At 35.5% G+C, this 20,257-nt stretch overlaps 1 protein-coding gene and 1 long non-coding RNA gene across 7 annotated transcripts in view; one reads left to right on the top strand and one right to left on the bottom strand.

The window, feature by feature from the left end:
• LOC107644131 (pentatricopeptide repeat-containing protein At1g62930, chloroplastic-like) overlaps window positions 1-2,677 on the top strand; it is an 8,340-nt gene extending 5,663 nt beyond the window's left edge. Inside the window, exon 2 of one of the 2 annotated variants that reach the window (XM_021102760.1) lies at window positions 1,816-2,677. In XM_021102760.1, the coding sequence (XP_020958419.1) occupies window positions 1,816-2,508 (693 nt within the window). In that variant the 3' untranslated portion in view covers window positions 2,509-2,677. Of the gene's footprint in view, window positions 1-701 lie in introns of those variants that run through there. The other variant, XM_016347939.2, reaches the window with a different exon arrangement.
• Window positions 11,296-20,257, bottom strand: part of LOC107641108 — a 13,325-nt gene continuing 4,363 nt past the window's right edge. The window contains exons 4-7 of one of the 5 annotated variants that reach the window (XR_002347163.1): window positions 12,311-12,485; window positions 11,914-11,971; window positions 11,746-11,827; window positions 11,296-11,537 (exon numbers count right to left, since the gene is read on the bottom strand). This is a non-coding gene — a long non-coding RNA (uncharacterized LOC107641108). The remainder of the gene's footprint in view (window positions 11,538-11,745; window positions 11,828-11,913; window positions 11,972-12,310; window positions 12,486-20,257) is intronic. The other 4 variants (XR_002347162.1, XR_002347165.1, XR_002347164.1 and 1 more) reach the window with 4 other exon arrangements.

The raw sequence follows: 20,257 nt of genomic DNA, 5'->3' as shown, positions 1-20,257 counted from the left end.
AAAACTTATCATGTATACTACTTTTTTTATCTATAGCATCATGATTTTAAAAATTAACTATATTATAACATACCATTTATTTAAGATATATATATAAATATATATTAGGAATAGAATTAATATTATTTTAAAGTATTATTTTAAATTAATTTATCAAAAGATACTTCAAAAGAAATTAAAGAAGATATTGAAAACAAATTTAGATGCATTGAGGTACTGTATAATTTTTTTTTAAAGATTATATTGGAGATATTTAATTTAAGTTATTAGTTGAATATAATTTTAGATTTTTATAGTTAAAACTAAATTTAAAAATAATTTTAAGTAAGTAGTCACAAATCAAAGAGTAGAATAATATTACATTATCGTCAGATTTGTAACTAGAATTGTTGCTTCTAATGTTTAATCCATGAAGTTAGGGTGTAATCGGATTAGTTTGGGTTGGATTTGGAAAAAATTGAAAACTAAACTGATTAAATTTGATCGCTTTAAAATGGATCTGATAAATATATTTTTGTGACTAAACCTGAACCGATCATATCATATTGCATTAATTTAAATATCGAATTAGAATTAGATTTATAACAAAAAAAAATAACAAGAAAGAAAAGGAAAAAAATATTTGTTCGATGACCGGTTCGGTTTTCAGAACCTTGGTTTTAATACTCCAAAGTTTTAAGAGTATGAAATCGCGTACATACCGGATAAAAATTGAGAGAACTATTTCCGCAGAGATAGCAACGTCTAGTCGTCTACGTCTTGGAGCAGAGGGCAGAGAGGGCAGAGAGCAGAGAGCAGAGAGCACTCTCTCAAACTTAGACAACAGCGAAAGTGCGAATCACTAAAATGTTGTCATCCTCAACCTCAAGGATCACTTTCATTTTTAGGTATTCTCTTCTCCAAATCCCTAATTTTGTTTCCTTCCCTTCCTCTTCATCCCTTCACTCTCATTCTGAGCCCCCATCCCTTCGCCAAGTTGATGAAGCTGTTCATTCCTTCACTCGCATGCTCTCTATGCGTCGCCCTCCATCCATCATCCAATTCACCAAGATTTTGGGATCTCTTGCCAAGACCAACCATTTCTCCACCGCCATTTCCCTTTTTCAGCAATTGCAAGCTAGAGGAATCGCTCCCGACTTATTTACTTTGAGCATCGTAATCAATTGTTGTTGTGGCATGGGTCGTATGACGCTTGCTTTCTCTGTATTGGCCAAGATTTTCAGAATGGATTATCAACCTAATACGGTGACATTGACAACAATCCTGAAAGGTCTCTATCTCTGTAGTAGTGTTGAAAAAGCAGTGCGCTTTCATGACAGAGTGCTGGCTCATGGATTTCACTTTAATCAAGTCACTTATGGGACGTTGATTAATGGGCTCTGTAAGACCGGACACACATCAGCTGCTATTCAAATGTTGAGAAAGATCCCACGGTATGGCATTGCTCCTAATGTCTTCATGTACAGCGCAATTATTGATACCCTCTGCAAGGATACACTTGTAAGTCAGGCTTTTCATTTATACTCTGAAATGCTTGATAAGGGAATTTCTCCTAATGTTATCACATACAGTTCTCTCATTTTTGGATTGTGTCTTGAGGGTCAATATAAGGAAGCCATTGATTTGTTAAGTGATATGGTGCTTAGAAACATTTCTCCAAATGTTCGTACCTATAGTATTTTGATCGATGGGCTATGCAAGGAAGGAAAGATCAAAGATGCTAAGAGTGTGTTGGCTGTAATGACAAAAGATGGTGTGAAACTAGATGTGGTTACTTATAACAGCTTAATGGATGGATATTGTTTGGTTCATCAGGTAAATAAGGCAAAATATGTATTCAACACAATGGCCGAGAGTAGAGTGTTTCCTAATGTTCGGAGTTACAATATCATGATTAATGGCTTTTGCAAAAGTAAAATGATCGATGACGCCTTGAATCTCTTCGAAGAGATGCGTCGCAAGAACTTGGTTCCTGACACGGTAACTTACAGTACTCTAATTGATGGCTTGGGAAAATCAAGAAGAATCCTTTGTGCCTTGGAGCTTCTTGAAAAGATGCATTATCGAGGTCAACCCGCTAATATAGTCACTTACAGTTCTTTGATGGATGCTTTGTTCAATATCAAACAACATGACAAGGCACTTATATTATTCAATCAAATGAAAGAGAGTGGCATTGATCCGAATATATATACATACACCATACTTATAGATGGCCTATGCAAAAGTGGATGGCTTAAAAATGCAAAAGAGATTTTTCAAGATCTTTCCATTAAAGGCTATCACCTAAACACAAGGATATACAATGTTATGATAAAGGGGCTCTGCAAAGAGAGCCTATTTGATGAAGCATTGGCCTTAAAGTTGGAAATGGAAGACAATGGTTGCTCTCCGGATGCTGTAACTTACGAACTAACTATTCGTGCTCTGTTGGAAAAAGGTGAAAATGAACAAGCGCTGAAATATCTTCATGAAATGATTGCTAGAGGCTTATTGAAAAGACACTAAGGAGGAATAAATCAACTCAAATTAATAAATTTTCTGTTGTCAAAATTTGTACAGAACTTGGTAAATTTTATATCTATTGGGTTGGAGGATTTGGGAAATGCCATGAACTCACTATCACCTTGATTTTGGTTAACTCACTGATATTGAATTAATTTTTGAACTTGTGTTATTGGCTGATTTTTGAGTCTTTGTTACCATGGCTAGCATGCATCTTGTTTCGGCGGATATTCCTAGTTGTAACTGGTGGGTTAGTGCTTAAGATTTCTTCATAGTATTTAAGAGCTAATGATTGGTCTGATGAGCAACTGTGTTTTATTTGACTGAATCTTCTTAGAATTCTTCTAAAAGACATGCGGTGGCAAGATTAATGACATAGATGTATGATTTTCACTGCCATCTTTGAAACAAATACATCTACTAAATGCATGACCCCACTTTTTTTGTTGACAATTTCAACATTTTTGTTATTTTTTAAAATCTGATCATAGGTGAAGAAACCTGTATACTAAGTCTGTGATTACGCTTGATGATTCAAATAAAAAAGGCTGTGCAAGAAGGAATTTCTAGGAATTTGGCTAATTTGGTTCAAATATGAATTATCTTAAAACCTTTGTTCATTTTCATAATTAATGTTACTCGGCTTTAATTCTGAGAAATCCATTGAAAATATGTACATTATGTTCATTTCCATAATTAATGTACCGTTGTAATTAATGTTATCTTAAAACCCTTGTTCATTTCATAACAAATGTTACTCAGCAGTTAATGCTTAATTGAATTATTTCATTATTTCGTGTTGGAAAATCCTATATAGGGATTATTACATTGTTCTTGTTTAAAATCATGTTGAAAAGCTTTTATTTCTTCTTGTTTGTTATCAGCTACACCTGTCATGAAAGATTTGGTGATTCTAATGGCAAGTACTATTTTTACACCTATTTCTTTGAATGCTAATACAATTTCTTTTGGGATCAAAAGTAGAACTATTATATAGCCTCACGCTTAAGTGCTGATTAACTTATTCCATGAAACTGATATTGACCTTGTATTGGTGGTTGAGTATTTGGATTCTTGTCATGGATATCATCTTTGTTCCATGCTTACTGATTGCTAAGTGCACTCAAGCATGTTAAGTTGAAGCATGGCACAGACAATATTGAAGATCTCTAGTATGAATTTTCCTTTATACATAATTGCGAGACACTTGATTTAATATTTTGTCAGCTTATTTGGTTTCTAGTTGAACCCACCATTCGATTATAAGCTTCAAATTCAGTTTTAGATGAAAGTGAAAAATAGCTACTTTCACAAAAATCACTCTTCAGATTAGACTAATAAACATAAAATGAATTGATCTCAAACAAGATAGAATATGGTTGATGCTGCTATAAACTTTGAGGAATCAATCTTAGCATCATAATGAAATTAGGTTGTTCATGTACTATTTATTAGGAGGGGTTGTGACTGGATGATAGTCTTTAAGTACTGCAGAGATCTGAATTTGCTGAAATAATGGCGGTGTTGAAGGCATTGCAGAAGCAGATCGGTGGTTCTCAAGTGTCGAGAACCAGAGACCAGGTAGGCATGTGAAGCCTCAATCATCAAGCACTGCTGCAGACTTCGGTAGGAGATTTGGTTGTGCTTTGTTATTATGAATCTGTTATATATTACTAATTTTAAAGCCAAAATGTGCCACATCTCACTTTTTCATTGTAATTGAAATCAAATTTTTTCGTCCAAAATTAAAGAATTCTCCCCTCTCCTCTCTTTTTTTCTCTATCTCTCTCATTCATTCACACACTGGTGCAACAAATTTAATACCTAATTAAATATAAAAATATACACCTTAAATTCTTTCAAATTTTAGATAATGAGTGTTAAAATTAAGTAAAAAAATTAAACTCTTTCATTTGAAAATAATAACTAAAAAATTTATTATTTAATTTTGTTTAAGACTACTCTGGTCTTCTTAGTCGACGGAAACTTTTGTCCCTTACGACCATTTTATAAAAGTAGTTTAATGCTATAAATTTTTTGTGTCATAATCTATAATACCAGAATTGACGTAATTTTAAAAGATTTATATTCTCGTAATAGTATTATGGGTAAAAATACTAGTAAAATATGTATCAATAACCACGGCAAGACCATTGGAGTTACCAAGAACTATTGTTGATGTTAAAAAGATATGAATTTCAAAATTAATCATTAACTAGTATTTTTGCCGATAATGTTATTACGGGAATATAAATCTTTTGAAATTACGTCGACTTTGTTTTAATATTATAGAATTAAAGTACTTTTCCAAAAGGATCATATGAAAAAAAGTTTTTATTAGCTAAATTATATGTAATAAATATTTAAAGAAATGGAAGGAGAGAGTGACTTATGACATATTTTAGTTGTTAAATTAGTAATATAATATAGCTATATTTCAATTTCAAATTCAATATTTCAATTTTAATTTCAATTTCAGTTTTAATTTTAATTTAATTTTAATTACAATTAGAGAATATCATGTTATACATTTTGATTGTTAAATTTATAATTAGTTATTGATAATGATATATAAAAGAGATAGAGTCTGTATAAGAATAAGAGAAATAGAGTGTGTGAAGGAATGAGAGAGATAAAGAAAGAGAGAGGGGAATGAGGAGAGAACTCTTTAATTTTGGAGGAAAAATTTTGATTTCAATTGTAATGAGGGAGTGACATGTGGCACATTTAGTTGTAAAATTAGCAATATATAATAAATAATATATAATAGATATTTTTTAACAATTGTTGATGATTTTAATCGCTTTAAATGGGTTATTTTATTAAAATAAAAAAGAGAAGTGCAAAATCATGTAAATTATTTTATTAATTTAGTTGAAACAAAACTCAACTCTAAAGTAACAAATATCCGTTCTGATAATAGACTAGAATTCATTTTACATGATTTTTATGTTTCAAATGGCATTATTTATCAACGTAATTGTGTTGAAACCTCACAACAAAATGGAAAGATAGAACGGAAAGCATTAATGTAACAAATAACCCAGCTTCTAGCACGTCATGACCAATGCTAGCCGCCAGGCGCTGCTACACGGCTTTCCCTAGATACTCTAGACCTTATATTGAATATATACATATGAGCCTATAACGCTAGTCGAGATTGCGTGTCAGATATATAGATATAATGAAATAGATAATAGTTAAATAGATAATATATACATGAAGAATAGAAAATACAGAAAATATAACGATATCATACATATATTTCCAAAGGCTTATTTAGTACATTATAATTCATACTGGGTTACGTTGTTGCTTATTCATGAAAATATTTACAGACTCCATGTTTATACTATCAAGCCTCGACTCACAAGAGTCACTCTAGTCTGGGACCTATTCTAACTTGTTTATATAGGCATTTACAAAAGCACCTCTAGCCTTCTAATCTATTCAAAGCGAGGGCAAAGACAACTACTACCACTGCTACTATTATAACTACTGCTAGTCATCGATCCCTGGTAGATGAAGAAATACGGAAGTACTGTGTGGAAGTAAGAGAAGTCGCTCTGACCCTCCGATAATGCTACTGCTGCTCGCTAGTCCCAAGGCTGGAAACTCAAAGAAGATCTCGTCAGTTTTCATCTACGGAACAGGAAAGTAAGGGGTGAGAACCTAAGGTTCCCAGCAGGGTACTATACAGAAAAACCTAAGGGGTTCTGCAGCCTAAGTCTAAGACTTTGCGCAGTTAGGTCAGTAAGTCACACAAACAAGTACAAGCACAAGTATATAACAGAATAGTATCCAAGCACAGAATACAAGAAGCAGAGACAAAATACAATCACAAGTACAAGTAAGCAATCACAAACATAGATATTGCAGCAACCAAGTATGATGCATGCCTGGTCATATGCAGGCCATGAGCTCATGTGTCGTTTGACTACCTGCAACCCGACGTTACCTAGGAACTTGTCCTAGATATGGTTTCCCAATTGAGTCCATCCGTGCATACGTGTCAATGTGGTTAAAAATACCACAAGTCTGTGACAACAGGCAATCGTCGCAAAGCTTGACGCCATAATATACGCACAAAGGGAAACAAAGTTTTAGCAGTCAGTGGGTAATACCCGCCTCCAAACAACCTCTAGCACCTTGGGGTTTACAGTTCTTTTTTCGCGGCACATCTCAATAAAATTTATCTCTAAGGGACTTCCTTCCCTTTCTTTTTAAATAAAACTTGTGCCCGGTCTCTGCTCTTTAAATCACATCCTTTGTCACATTTACTATTTTACCTTAGTACTTTTATATATTTTCAATTTTGTCCTTTTGTACATGACTTTTCTTTACCGTTTTCTTTAGACTTTTAGTGACGCTTTCACCACTAATGTTATTACTTTATCATTCTACCCTCATATTTTTACTAAAAGACCTTCTTACCTTCTATTAAGTTAATGAATTATTTTTAATTTGACTTTATACCTAAAATTACTAATATGTCCCTAAGTACTCTAGTTTACCGTTTAACCTGATTTAGCGTCAAAATGTTACCGGATTAATCCTAATATTTTTCTAAGACCAAATTATGCATAATACTTTTATTTAATGCCAATTCTACCCTTAGAGATCTAAAAGATCATTTTACCCTTTATTAATGTATTTACTTATTCTAGTTACCACTTTTAACCGTTTTACTTCTAACTTTTACTAAAACTTTTATTTAGACCCAAAACTTTATTGTAATTATAATTTTGACACAATTAATTTATATAATTACTTTTATCCTCAACGACACTAAATTCAGAATTTTACTTATCTTTCAATTAGATTACATTTTTAACCTTCTGTTTATCCAAAAATGGCCATAATACCCTTTTTACTTTTACACCTTTGTTCTATAGGATTAAAATCAGTCTTTTAACCTTTTTTTAACCCTGATACACGTGACTTTCATGATCATTTAGTGGCTGGATTTTCAGGGATGCAATTTTTCATTTTTATCCACTTTTAGTGACTTTTAAGGCTTGAAACTTAAACCCCAAGTGCTCCATTAAGTTCTTACTGTCCCATACATTGTTCAGAGGCAAAGAAGCTTCATATATCACTCAAATAACAGTCTAAAAATAGAGAAGCATCACTGAATTTCCAGAATTAAGAATCAAGCACAAAATCACCAAAAAGTGGCTTATATGAACACCGAAAACAAGCACAAACATAATCTAACTAATCCTAACCCTTATCTCTTATGTAATTCAGTTAGTAAACCTTTTAGACACTAGAAACATGCACACAAGGGCTGAAACATAGCTGGTGGTGGTGAGTTTCGTTTTGGGCCTAAAGTGTCGCAAAACGTCGAAATTCAACCACTTTGATCTCGAATCTCTCTAACTCCTTAGGCGTGCTCCATGGGTGCTTCAAGAGGAGTTCTCTATACATGAAAGAGAGTAATAATTCTTCATGGCTACTATTTTAAAAAAAGAAATGAAAAGGAGAAAGAACAAGAGTTTACCTAGCCGAAATTTTGATATAAACACAAGGATTAGCAAAAACAGGCAAGAGTTTGTACTTGTATGGTTTGAGTCCTTGAAGAACACATGAAGAACAATGGAAGAAGAGTTGAAATATGGGCTGGAGAACAGAGAATAGGTGCAAGAATTTTCTCTCTTTCTCTCTGAAGAATTCGGTCAAAAGAGTGTAAAACTGTGTAAAGTGTTTTATGAATTTTGCGGGTAATGCTTCCTTAAATTAAAAAAAAAAAAAAATCAAAGTCTTGCTGAATTTATGATGGTAAAAGTGGCTGAAATTTTTGTGGTCAAGGGATGGGATTCAATGAATAAGGGGCATGAAAACGAGGAAGCTTGGTTAGCGCTTACGTGTCGAGCTTATCCACAGTTAACCGCATTTAATTACTCGAGGTTAAAAACACAGCAGAGAGGGGTGAAAGGCTGAGATAGTCTCGTCCCAGAGGCTGAGAAGGAGATACAAGTTACTTGGGTGGCAAGTAAGAAGATTTTGGGTCTCTAGGAGTCGTTTGCGGAATATAAGTCAGAAATTCGGTTCGAAGTAAATTTTACCGTGTGATGAAATAATTAATGACTAAGATTTATTCTTAATGAAATAAATCATAAATGTATGGCTAATATTAATCACAGGACACAATTACTAAGGTCGAAATTATTTTTACCACTAGTTTCGAAATTTTCGGTTACAAGAGTTTTTCTCGGTGTATGCAAAAGCATCACTAAAAGTAAATTTTCGGCTCAAAAAGTCTCTAGTGAGGAAAATAAACCAATGGTAATCTAATATTTATTATTTACGAGTCAAACTTGACTTAGGGTGATTAATTACTCTCATAAAGTCAATTTTGACCTTATTAATGGTCTTTTTCTATTTATATTTTTTATTTTTTCTTTAATTTTCAATTTTTTTTACCATTGGGCCAGTCTCACTATTTCTTGTTGGGCCGTGGTTTGGGATTTTGCAAAATTAACTTTAAATAGCCAGAAAAGTCTGTTTACCAAAAATCGGGTTCTTACATTTTACCCCCTTAAAGAAAATTTTACCCTCAAAATTTCAATTATGCACAAGGAATTATAAGGACATCTTTGTCATGTGTTATGGTTAAGATTCTTAATTAGCATAACACTCACCTCAAGCAAAGTGATTGGGTCTAGTGGCGCTTGTTAGTAGTCACAGTAAAACTCTGCCTTGTTGATGGGGTCTAGAGGCCCTATCTGTAATCCTCTTGCGGCAGTCTCCTGCCAGGTGTCCCTTATTATTGCAATAGTAACATATATTTGTACCAAACCGGCAAGGCCTACCGCCATAATTTTTCCCACACTTGGGGCATATGAGGCCATCTTGAGTTTGCTGAGGTTGTTCTCCCTGTACCCATCCTAGGTCATGATTACTGTTACTACCATTGAAACGAATAGGAAGGTCGCCTCCAGGTCGGTTCCAGTGCTATTGTTGTCCGTTAGATTTGAAATATCTACCTCGAGGGGCTAGTCTCTGATCAAAACTTTGTTGTGTAGCCTCTCGACGATTTGCTCATGCAACTGTCAACTTCTTTGAACATTCCTCTGCCAGTTGACTCTTATTGACTAATTTAGCAAAGTTCCTTATCTCCATTGGACCCACTAAGGTCACAGATCCTCCCTGAGACCTTCCTCATATTTAATACACTTTCAATCCTCATATTCTGCAAGATTTCCTTGGCATGTTCAAAAATCGACACAAGTCTTCGAATATCTGGGTGTACTCAGCCACCGTCATGCTTTCCTACCTCAATTGCAGTAATTCCAACTCTTTGGCAGTGCGGGCGGACGGAGGGAAATACTTCTTGTAGAACTCAGTGCGGAAGTCAGCCCAAGTGATCTCAGCACCTCCTTGTTTCAACAACTTGCTCACTCCCTGCCACCAATGTTGTGCATCCCCCTTCAGCATGTAAGTGGCGAACTCCACTTATTGTCCTTCAGGGACATGTTGCACCTGTAGATCCTATTCTATGGCATGAAACGAATCATCTGCCCCGGTTGGGTTGATGGTTCCAGAGAAATTAGACGGATTAACTTTAAGAAAATATGCTAAATTCATTGGCCTATCCCCCTCGGGTACACTGTTTTCCAATCCATTTCCCCATTTCCATGGCCGTTCCCATTACCGTCGTTCCATTCTTTCCATTGTTCTATTGGTTGCAGCAATGGAATCACGCACAGCTGCAGCCATTGTGTTCATAGATTCTAACAAGGCGGCCGGGTCAAATGCCAGCTCGGAACTCAGACTCGATTGCCGAGGGCTACGCCTGTTTGCAGTCATTGAGGTCCTGTTAACACCAAATGATCAACATTAAGATGATCAGTCTTAACATATCCAATTTAAGTGCTAACATTTACAAAATGAATGCTCACAGATCATCATGCAAGATGTATCATTAGAGATACCTTAGCAGCATGAAAATACACAAACAGAGCATGTGGTGAAGCATAGTCAGTCCAACTCTAGGCTCTACCAAAGACGAACTGCTCTGATACCATTTGTAACGACCCAGTTTCTAGCACGTCATGATAATGCTAGCCGCCACGCACTACTACACAGCTTTCCCTAGAGACTTTAGACCTTATATTAAATATATACATATGAGCCTGTAGCGCTAATCGAGATCGCGTGTCAGATATATAGATATAACGAAATAGATAATAGTTAAATAGATAATATATACATGAAGAATAGAAAATGCAGAAAACATAACAATATCATACATATATTCCCGAAGGATCATTTCACTACAAAAAAAAGGTCTATGGTCACGATATAGCTAGTGAAAAGGGTGACCATAGGTCTATGGTCACGGTTTTTGACCTATGGTCACGGTTTTTCCACCGTGGCCTATTCTCTCGTGGCCATAACATGTGGTCACAGTTTTTTTTATCTATGGTCACGGTTTCTATGGTCATGGTTTTAGTGTTCAAATTCTGGCACTTTAGGCTATGTTTTTCTACCGTGACCATAACCTAATCTATGGTCACGGTTTTCACCGTGACCATAGCCTCTATGGTCACAGTAGCCCTATCTATCGTCACGGTTTTCACCGTGACTATAGCCTCTATGGTCACCCCACTTAAAACCGTGACCATAGCTCATCTATGGTCACCCCACCTTAAAACCGTGACCATAGCCTATTTTATTTTATGACATTTAATTTTTTTTAAAGCATAATCACATCCCAAAATGATGATAATCACAGAATAAATCTGAAAATAAAAAATGATAATCAACAATTAAGATAAGTTGTGATTAAAACAACCAACTAACATATCAATATAGATGAGTGAATACACTTGTCTCAATCTCAGTTTTATACAGTGATATATACACTAACACTAAGTAGACACTATTAACAGAATTATTTTACAGGCGTGAGAGCAATACAATTTAGACTCTGCCAGGATAGATTATTTCTGGTATTTCTATTCTTCCTTCTCAATGCTTGAGAACTTTTGTTTCAGCCACTTTACCATTTGAAAGCTCAGCACCTGCTTCATTAACATGCAAAGTAAAGTCACATTAGACATAAACACCTACATTTATTCTTCTTCAACTTAGGGGAAAAAAAGCATATCATCAAAACATATATACATCACACATATATTAGCTAGTACACACTATACAACACACATCCACATCATAATATATGAAAAATCATAAAACAATATAAAGAACTTGAAGAGATACAGTATATATTACCAAAGTACTTGAAATCCTCTAAGTAGCTTCTTTTTGTTTTTAACACTTCATTTTTGACAGACTTCATTGCAGCTCTCAATTCCTATAAAGCACCAAATAAGATAAATATAGCACAAGTAAAAAGAAAATGGAAATAAAAAATGAAGCAACATAAACAACAAAGTAAACCTGAAAAGCTCTAGCTTGGCAATCGACAAAACTTACTTTGTTCAAGCTGTAAAGAAACCTGATGAAACAACTGACTGAAGTTAGTAGCCAAACAGAACTAGAGTTGGAAGCTGGAAAACATGTTTTGTAATTTTAAATGCTAAAGAATTTCAATATTAATCAAATCATCATTTACTTTTCAAAATTATTAAAGGTAGTCCTTTTGCAATTATAGGAACTTTATTATATACAAAGGTAACAATGCTGCATAGTTTCAAACAAATTTACATAAAAACTAGCTTTGTGTACAATAAGCAACATGAGCTGACAGTCCAATCAATTTGAGCTACTTAATCATGCTGAAAATAACAATTTCAAGTTTTAACTTCTAACAAAATGAGGATCTATAAAGAAATACCTTCTCAGCAACAGAACTCATATGCATTTTTATTCCCTGCAGCAAAGTTCCACACCCCCAGCTCAATCAACAAAGAAACTACCTTATTCTCTTCGGTGGCCCCAGCCGCAAGAGTTTCAAGTGCATTTATTCTTGATTGGTACTTCTCCTCACAAGCCTTGAAAATATTGTTTTGCTTCATATATGCAACATAGTAAAACAATCATTCTTCAAGGATAACAAAATTAGCTAAATCATAATTTCAGCAACAAACTCAACTTTCAAAAACAAATTCAAGATGTACTAATTATTTACAGCAATGAAATTGAAAGAGAAATAACAGGGACGAAGCTAAAACTCACCTGTTCAGAGACCAACTCACGGCGAAGGACGCATTGATGGCCGAAGCAGGAAGACGAGCTTGCGACGGTGACAAAGCGCAACAAAGGACGACGAGCTGTGACGGTGACAAAGCATGATGAGCTTGAGGCGGCGACAACAAGGGCGATAATGGCGAGGCGGGATGGATGGCGGCAGCAGTGCGGCTCCTCCCTCTCTCACGTGTGTCTTTCACCCTCGAGCTCGACGGCTCTCTCGCGTGCGACATGGATGGCGGCAGCAGTAGGATGCGGCGGCGGCAAAGCAGTAGGACGCGGCACGGTTTCCTCTTCTTCGTTCCTGAGCTATCTCCCTTCCCCCCTTGCTTTCTACTGCTGTTGGTTGTATTTGGGGAGGGGGGATAGGTTTAGGTGGGGGTTTTAATTTGGAAATTTTTAGGCTAATTAGGGTAGTGTAATTTAAATAAAATTAGGGTTAGAGTTTAAAAATTAGAATTAGAGTTTAGATTAGGAAATTTTAAATATATAAGATATTCACTTTTAAGTCACCCACCAAAACCGTGACCATAGATCCTTTTAGGTCACCCTTTAGTAAAATTGTGACCATAGACCCTTTTAGGTCACCCTTCAAAACCGTGACCATAGACCCCTTTAGGTCACCTCCAAAACCATGACTATAAACCCTTTTAAGTCACCCTTTCGAGAAATCGTGACCATAGACCCTTTTAGGTCATCCCCTAAAACCATGACCATAGACTCCTTTAGGCCACCCCCTTACACTGTGACCAGAGACCTTTTTAGGACACCCTTTCAAAAAATCGTGAACATATACCTTTTTAGGCCACTCCCAAAACCGTGACCATAGATACCTTTAGGTCACCCCCCAAAACCGTGACCATAGACCCTTTTTGGTCACCCCTAAAAACTGTGACCATATACCCCTTTAAGCCACCCCCCAAATCCGTGACCATAGACCCTTTTAGGTCACCATCCAAAACCATGACCATAGACAAGTATAGGTCACCCCCGAAAATCGTGACCATAGACCCCTTTAGTCACCTTTTTTTTGAAAAACCGTGACCATAGACCCTTTTTGGTCACCCCTAAAACCGTGACCATAGACCCCTTTAGGCCACCCCCAAAACCGTGACCATAGACCCTTTTAGGTCACCCTCCAAAACCGTGACCATAGACATGTTTAGGTCACCCCCAAAAACCGTGACCATAGACCCCTTTAGTCACTCTTTTTTGAAAAACTGTGACCATAGAACCTTTTTGGTCACTCCTAAGAACCGTGACCATAGACCCTTTTAAGCCACCCTTTTTTTAAAAACCGTGACAAAAAAACCGTGGCCATAGGCCCAAAATGTTGTAGTGTTTAGTACATATAATTCATACTGGGTTACGTCGTTACTTATTCATGAAAATATTTATAGACACCATGTTTATACTATCTAGCCTCGACTCACAAGAGTCACTCAAGTCTGGGACCTATTCTAACTTGTTTATATAGGTATTTACAAAAGCACCTAGCCCTCTAAAAGTCTATACAAAGCGAGGGCAAAGACAACTACTACCACTGCTACTATTATACCTACTGCTAGTCATCGATCCCTGGTAGCTGAAGAAATACGAAAGTACTGTGTGGAAGTAAGAGAAGTCTATCTGACCCTCCGGTAATGCTACTGCTGCTCGCTACTCCCAAGGATGGAAACTCAAAGAAGATCTCGCCGGTTTGCATCTACGGAACAAGAAAGTAAGGGGTGAGAACCTAAGGTTCCCAGCAGGGTACTATACAGGAAAACCTAAGGGGTTCCGTAGCCTAAGTCTAAGACTTCACGCAGTTAGGTCAGTAAGTCACATAAACAAGTACAAGCACAAGTGTATAACAGAACAGTAACCAAGCACATAATACAAGAAGCAGAGAAAAAATACAATCACAAGTACAAGTAAACCATCAGAAACATAGACAATGCAGCAACCAAGTATGATGCATGCCTGGTCTTATGCAGGCCATGAGCTCATGCATCGGTTGACTACCCGCAACCCGACGTTACCTAGGAACTTGTCCTAGATATGGTTTCCCAATTGCGTCCGTTTGTGCATACGTATCAATGTGGTTAAAAATACCACCAGTCCTTGACAACAGGCAATCATTGCAAAGCTTGACGCCATAATATACGCACAAAGGGAAACAGAGTTTTAGCAGTCAGTGGGTAATACCCGCCTCCAAACAACCTCTAATACCTTGGGGTTTACCGTTCTTTTTTCGTGGCACATCTCAATAAAATTTATCTCTAAGGGACTTCTCTCCCTTTCTTTTTAAATAAAACTTGTGCCCGGTCTCTGCTCTTTAAATCTCAGCCTTTGTCACATTTACTATTTTACCTTAGTACTTTTATATATTTTCAATTTTGCCCTTTTGTACATGACTTTTCTTTACCGTTTTCTTTAGACTTTTAGTGACGCTTTCACCACTAATGTTATTACTTTATCATTCTACCCTCATATTTTTACTAAAAGACCTTCTTACCTTCTATTAAGTTAATGGATTATTTTTAATTTGACTTTATACCTAAAATTACTAATATGCCCCTAAGTACTCTAGTTTACCGTTTAACCTAATTTAGCGTCAAAATGTTACCGGATTAATCCTAATATTTTTTATGACCAAATTATCCATAATAATTTTATTTAATGCCAATTCTATCCTTAGAGATGTAAAACATCATTTTTACCCTTTATTGATGTATTTACTTATTCTAGTTACCACTTTTAACCGTTTTACCTCTAACTTTTACTAAAAATTTTATTTAGACCCAAAACTTTCTTGTAATTCTAATTTTGACCCAATTAATTTATATAATTACTAATTTATCCTTAATGACACTAAGTTCAGAATTTTACTTATCTTTCAATTAGATTACATTTTTAAACCTCTTTTTATCCAAAAGTGGCTATAACACCCTTTTTTACTTTTACACCTTTGTTCCATAGGATTAAAATCACTCTTCTAACTTCTTTTTAACCCTTATACATGTAACTTTCATGATCATTTAGTGGATGGATTTTCAGGGGTACAATTTTTCATTTTTATCCACTTTTAGTGACTTTTAAGGCTTGAAACTTAAACCCCAAGTGCTCCATTAATTTTTTACTGTCCCATACATTTTCCAGAGGCAAATAAGCTTCATATATCACTCAAATAACAGTCCAAAAATAGAGAAGCATCACTGAATTTCCAGAATTAAGAATCAAGCACAAAATCACCAAAAAGTGGCTCATATGAACACTGAAAATAAGCACAAACATAATCTAACTAATCTTAACCCTTACCTCTTATCTAATTCAGTTAGTAAACCTTTCATATACTATAAATTGTGCACACAAGGGCTGAAACATAGCTGGTGGTGGTGAGTTTCGTTTTGGGCCTAAAGTGTCGCAAAACGTCGAAATTCAACCACTTTGATCTCGAATCTCTCTAACTCCTTAGGCGTGCTCCATGGGTGCTTCAAGAGGAGTTCTCAATACATGAAAGAGAGTAAGAATTCTTCATGGCTACTGTTTTTAAAAAAAGAAAAGAAAAGAAAAGAAAAAAGAACAAGAGTTTACCTAGCCAAAATTTTGATATAAACGCAAGGATTAACGAAAACAGGCAAGAGTTTGTGCTTGTATGGTTTGAGTCCTTGAAGAATACATGAAGAACAATGGAAGAAGAGTTGAAATATGGGCTGGGGCGCAGATAATAGGTGCAAGAATTTTTTCTCTTTCTCTCTCAAGAAGTCGGTCAAAAGAGTGTAAAAATGTGTAAAGTGTTTTATGAATTTTGCGGGCAATGCTTCCTTAATTAAAAAAAAAAATCAAAGTCTTTCTAAATTTATAATGGTAAAAGTGGCTGAAGTTTTCGTGGTCAAGAGATGGGCTTCAATGAATAAGGGGCGTGAAAACGAGGAAGCTTGGTTAGCACTTACGTGTCGAGCTTATCCACAGTTAACCGCAGTTAGTTACTCGAGGTTAAAAACACAGCAGAGAGGGGTGAAAGGATGAGATATTCTCGTCCGAGAGGTTGAGAAGGAGAGACAAGTTACTTGGGTGGCAAGTAAGAAGATTTATTCTTAAAGAAATAAATCATAAATGGATGGCTAATATTAATCACGAGACACAATTACCAAGGTCGAAATTATTTTTACCACTCGTTTCGAAGTTTTCGGTTATAAGAGTTTTTCTCGACGTATGCAAAACCGTCACTAAAAGTAAATTTGCAGCTCAAAAAGTCTATAGCGAGAAAAATAAACCAATGGTAATCTAATATTTATTATTTACTAGTCAAACTTGACTTAGGGGGATTAATTACCCTCATAAAGTCAATTTTGACCTTATTAATGGTCGTTTTCTATTTTATTTTTTTATTTTTTTTATTTTTTCTTTAATTTTTAATTTTTTTACCATTGGTCCAGCCTCACTATTTCTTGTTGGGCCGTGGTTTGGGATTTTGTAAAATTAATTTTTAATTAGCCAGAAAAGTCTATTTACCAAAAATCGGGTTCTTACAATTAACATTTTAAATATAGCTTGTGCTCTTATGTTTCAATCTAATTTACCATAATTTTTTTGTCTTGTGCCGTTTAATCATGCTATTTATTTGCTTAATAGATTTTATCATCTGCAATTAATTCTAAAACACCATTTGAGGTTTTTTTTTTAATCATCCACCAAATTATCATGACCTTCAAGTTTTTGGATGCTTATGTTTTGTTTCTACCCTAATGCCAAATAGATCAAAATTTGATCCAAGACCCAAAAAAGTTATGTTTATTAGTTTTTAACACGGTTTTAAAAGATATATTATTTATGTTTTAGAAGATAAAAGAATTGAAATTTTCAGAAATGTAATTTTTTATGAAATGATCTTGTCCTTAGTCATAAAAAATGTCCAATTCTATACACCCACCCCAACATCATCAAACATACCTCAAAAACAAAATTTAGTTAGTCTTCTTTTTGGGTCTAAACCTATTCCTATTGAGTCACACCTCATTTCCACTAACCCATCCATTCTGATATTTCATCTTCACTACACCACCAACATCTCCCATTCTTCCTTTAGTCTCCCCCGAAGCCTCACCAAACTAAGACACATCTCAATCCTCTACATCCAACACAACACCATTATCTTCCTCCAGATCCTTTTTCTCTATCAGGCCCATCATCACCGTCCCCTTCATTAGAGGAGCCCCTTTTTTTCCGTCACAGCCACCGAGCTCGCCGATCACCAGCTTACCTTTTCGATTATGTTTTTCTCTCAGATGCACAAATTTCACTTTCTCAATGTGTCTTTATCCAATTTCTTCCGTTATATCTTTTTCTTATATTTCTCCTGCTTATATAACCTATCTTTTATCTCTACAACATGAGGTTGAGCCAAAATCTTTTAAGGACACCAACAATCATTCTAGTTTGCGTAGTGCCATGAAAGATAAACTGGATGCCCTTGAGTTAAACAAAATTTTGTATCATATTAGTTGTCCTACAAGTATTAAGCCGATTAACTGTAAGTGGATTTATCGAATCAAACGTAAGTTAGATGGTTCCATTAATAGATATAAAACACGTCTTGTGGCTAAGGGATTCACTCAGACTGAAGGTATTGATTTTTTAGAGACATTTTCTCCTGTTATCAAGTCTGCTGCTATCAAATTAGTCCTGGCTTTGGCAACCATGAAACACTAGCCCATACACTAACTAGATGTCAATAATGCTTTCTTGCACGATGACATCTCGGAAGATGTTTGTATGTCTCTGCTCTCTGGAATTGTGCCAACTCTCTTGAATCAATGTTGCAAATTGTTGAAATCTCTATACGGTTTACGACAATCTAGTCGCATGTGGTATGAGAAACTCTCAAATCTTTTACTATCTCATGGATACCTGTAGACCATTTTCAATTATAGTTTGTTTGTTAAATTCAGTGGTGATGAAATCTCTATTCTTCTGGTTTACATTAATGATATTGTTATAACTGAAAATTCTATTTTTGAACCTGCTATTGTTAAAACAATTTTGAACCAGCATGTTAAAATTAAAGATTTGGGTCCTTTGAAATATTTTCTGGGTATTGAAGTTGCTCAATCAGAAAAAAAAATTTCTCTCAAAGAAAATTTTGTCTTAATCTTTTAGAAAACTCAGGCTTGTTAGGTGCCAAACCAACTTCGATTTCCATGGATAGTGCTACAAAACTTCATCAAGACAACAGTCCCCTTCTCTCAGGTCCCTTTGTCTATCGACGTTTGGTTGGTCACCTCATATATCTTACCATCACGAGACTAGACATCATGTATGCAACACAACAATTAAGTCAATTTTTGGCGTTTTCTACTCAGTTTCATTTTCAAGCCGCAAAGCGAGTGTTGACTTACCTAAAAAGTAGCCGCAGAAAAGGAATTTTCTTCTCCAGAACTTTAGAGATTCAGATTCTCGACTTTAGTGATTCTGATTGGGCTGGATGTCTTGACACTCAGCAATCTTTAACAGGCTATTGTTTCTTGTTGGGCAGCTCTTTAGTCTCTTGGAAGACCAAGAAATAAATCACCATTGTCCGCTCATCCACCGAAGCAAAATATCGTGCACTTGCCAACACAACTTGTGAACTTTAATGGATACTCAACGTGTTATAATTTTTACGCATCTTTCTAGTCCGACCACTAGTTTTATATTGTAATAATCAGAGTGTCCTTCATATTGTTGTTAATCTGATTTTTCATGAATGGATCAAACATTTGGAGATTGATTGTTACTTCCGACAGAAAACTCAAGTTGGAGTGATGAAACTTTTCCAAATTTCTTCTTCCGGGCAGTTAGCTGACATCTTCATCAAGTCTTTGTCTCCTCAACCCTTTTATTTTAATTTCATAAGCTTGGTGTTCTTGATATTTTTCATCTTTCAGTTTGTGGGAACGTATTAAACCACTCTTTTACATTAGCCTATGATAACAATAAAGAAGTCTCACACCAGTCTACATCCCCAACTCGAGTTATACTCATCATAAACTTGATCATAATCATGATCCATATCTATCACCCTCACTGGTGAATATTTATCCATCACCATCACTAGTGAATATTTATGGGGGCGAGCTCATCCGGGACTTTCACAGTGCCCGGCCACACTTACGACATAGGGTCAACAGAGTATCAAGTCTCAACCTGGAGCACGTGGTGGCTAGCCACTGCTACTACCCAGGGAAACTCGTATCTCAGATAGTGGAAGTGCAACATTCACATTTATCAATGATTCAGCATAAACATGCATTCAATCTCATCCATGGATCAACATCCATCTCAGCCATCCGGCTCACGGTTCAGTCCAGAACCAGCCAATATTCATATCATACACAGCCATTCCGGCTCATGGTTCAATCCAGAACCAACCAATATTTATAATCATACATAGCCATTCCGGCTCACAACAAAACAGCACTTCCACATTCAACATCATAAATTCATAAAATCGGCATTTAAGCCATAAATCACTTTTTCCCAAATCATTTCACTTGAAATAGAGTTTCAACTCTTTTTAGCCTTGACTTTGAAGATCTCATTTTCAAATCATCTCAGGCTCATAAGCCAAATT

Source organism: Arachis ipaensis, chromosome B05, assembly GCF_000816755.2.
Source record: "Arachis ipaensis cultivar K30076 chromosome B05, Araip1.1, whole genome shotgun sequence".
In the NCBI taxonomy this organism is placed as follows: Eukaryota; Viridiplantae; Streptophyta; class Magnoliopsida; order Fabales; family Fabaceae; genus Arachis; species Arachis ipaensis.
The sequence above is the reverse complement of the archived record's forward strand: the minus strand, read 5'-3'. Positions and strand labels throughout refer to the sequence as shown.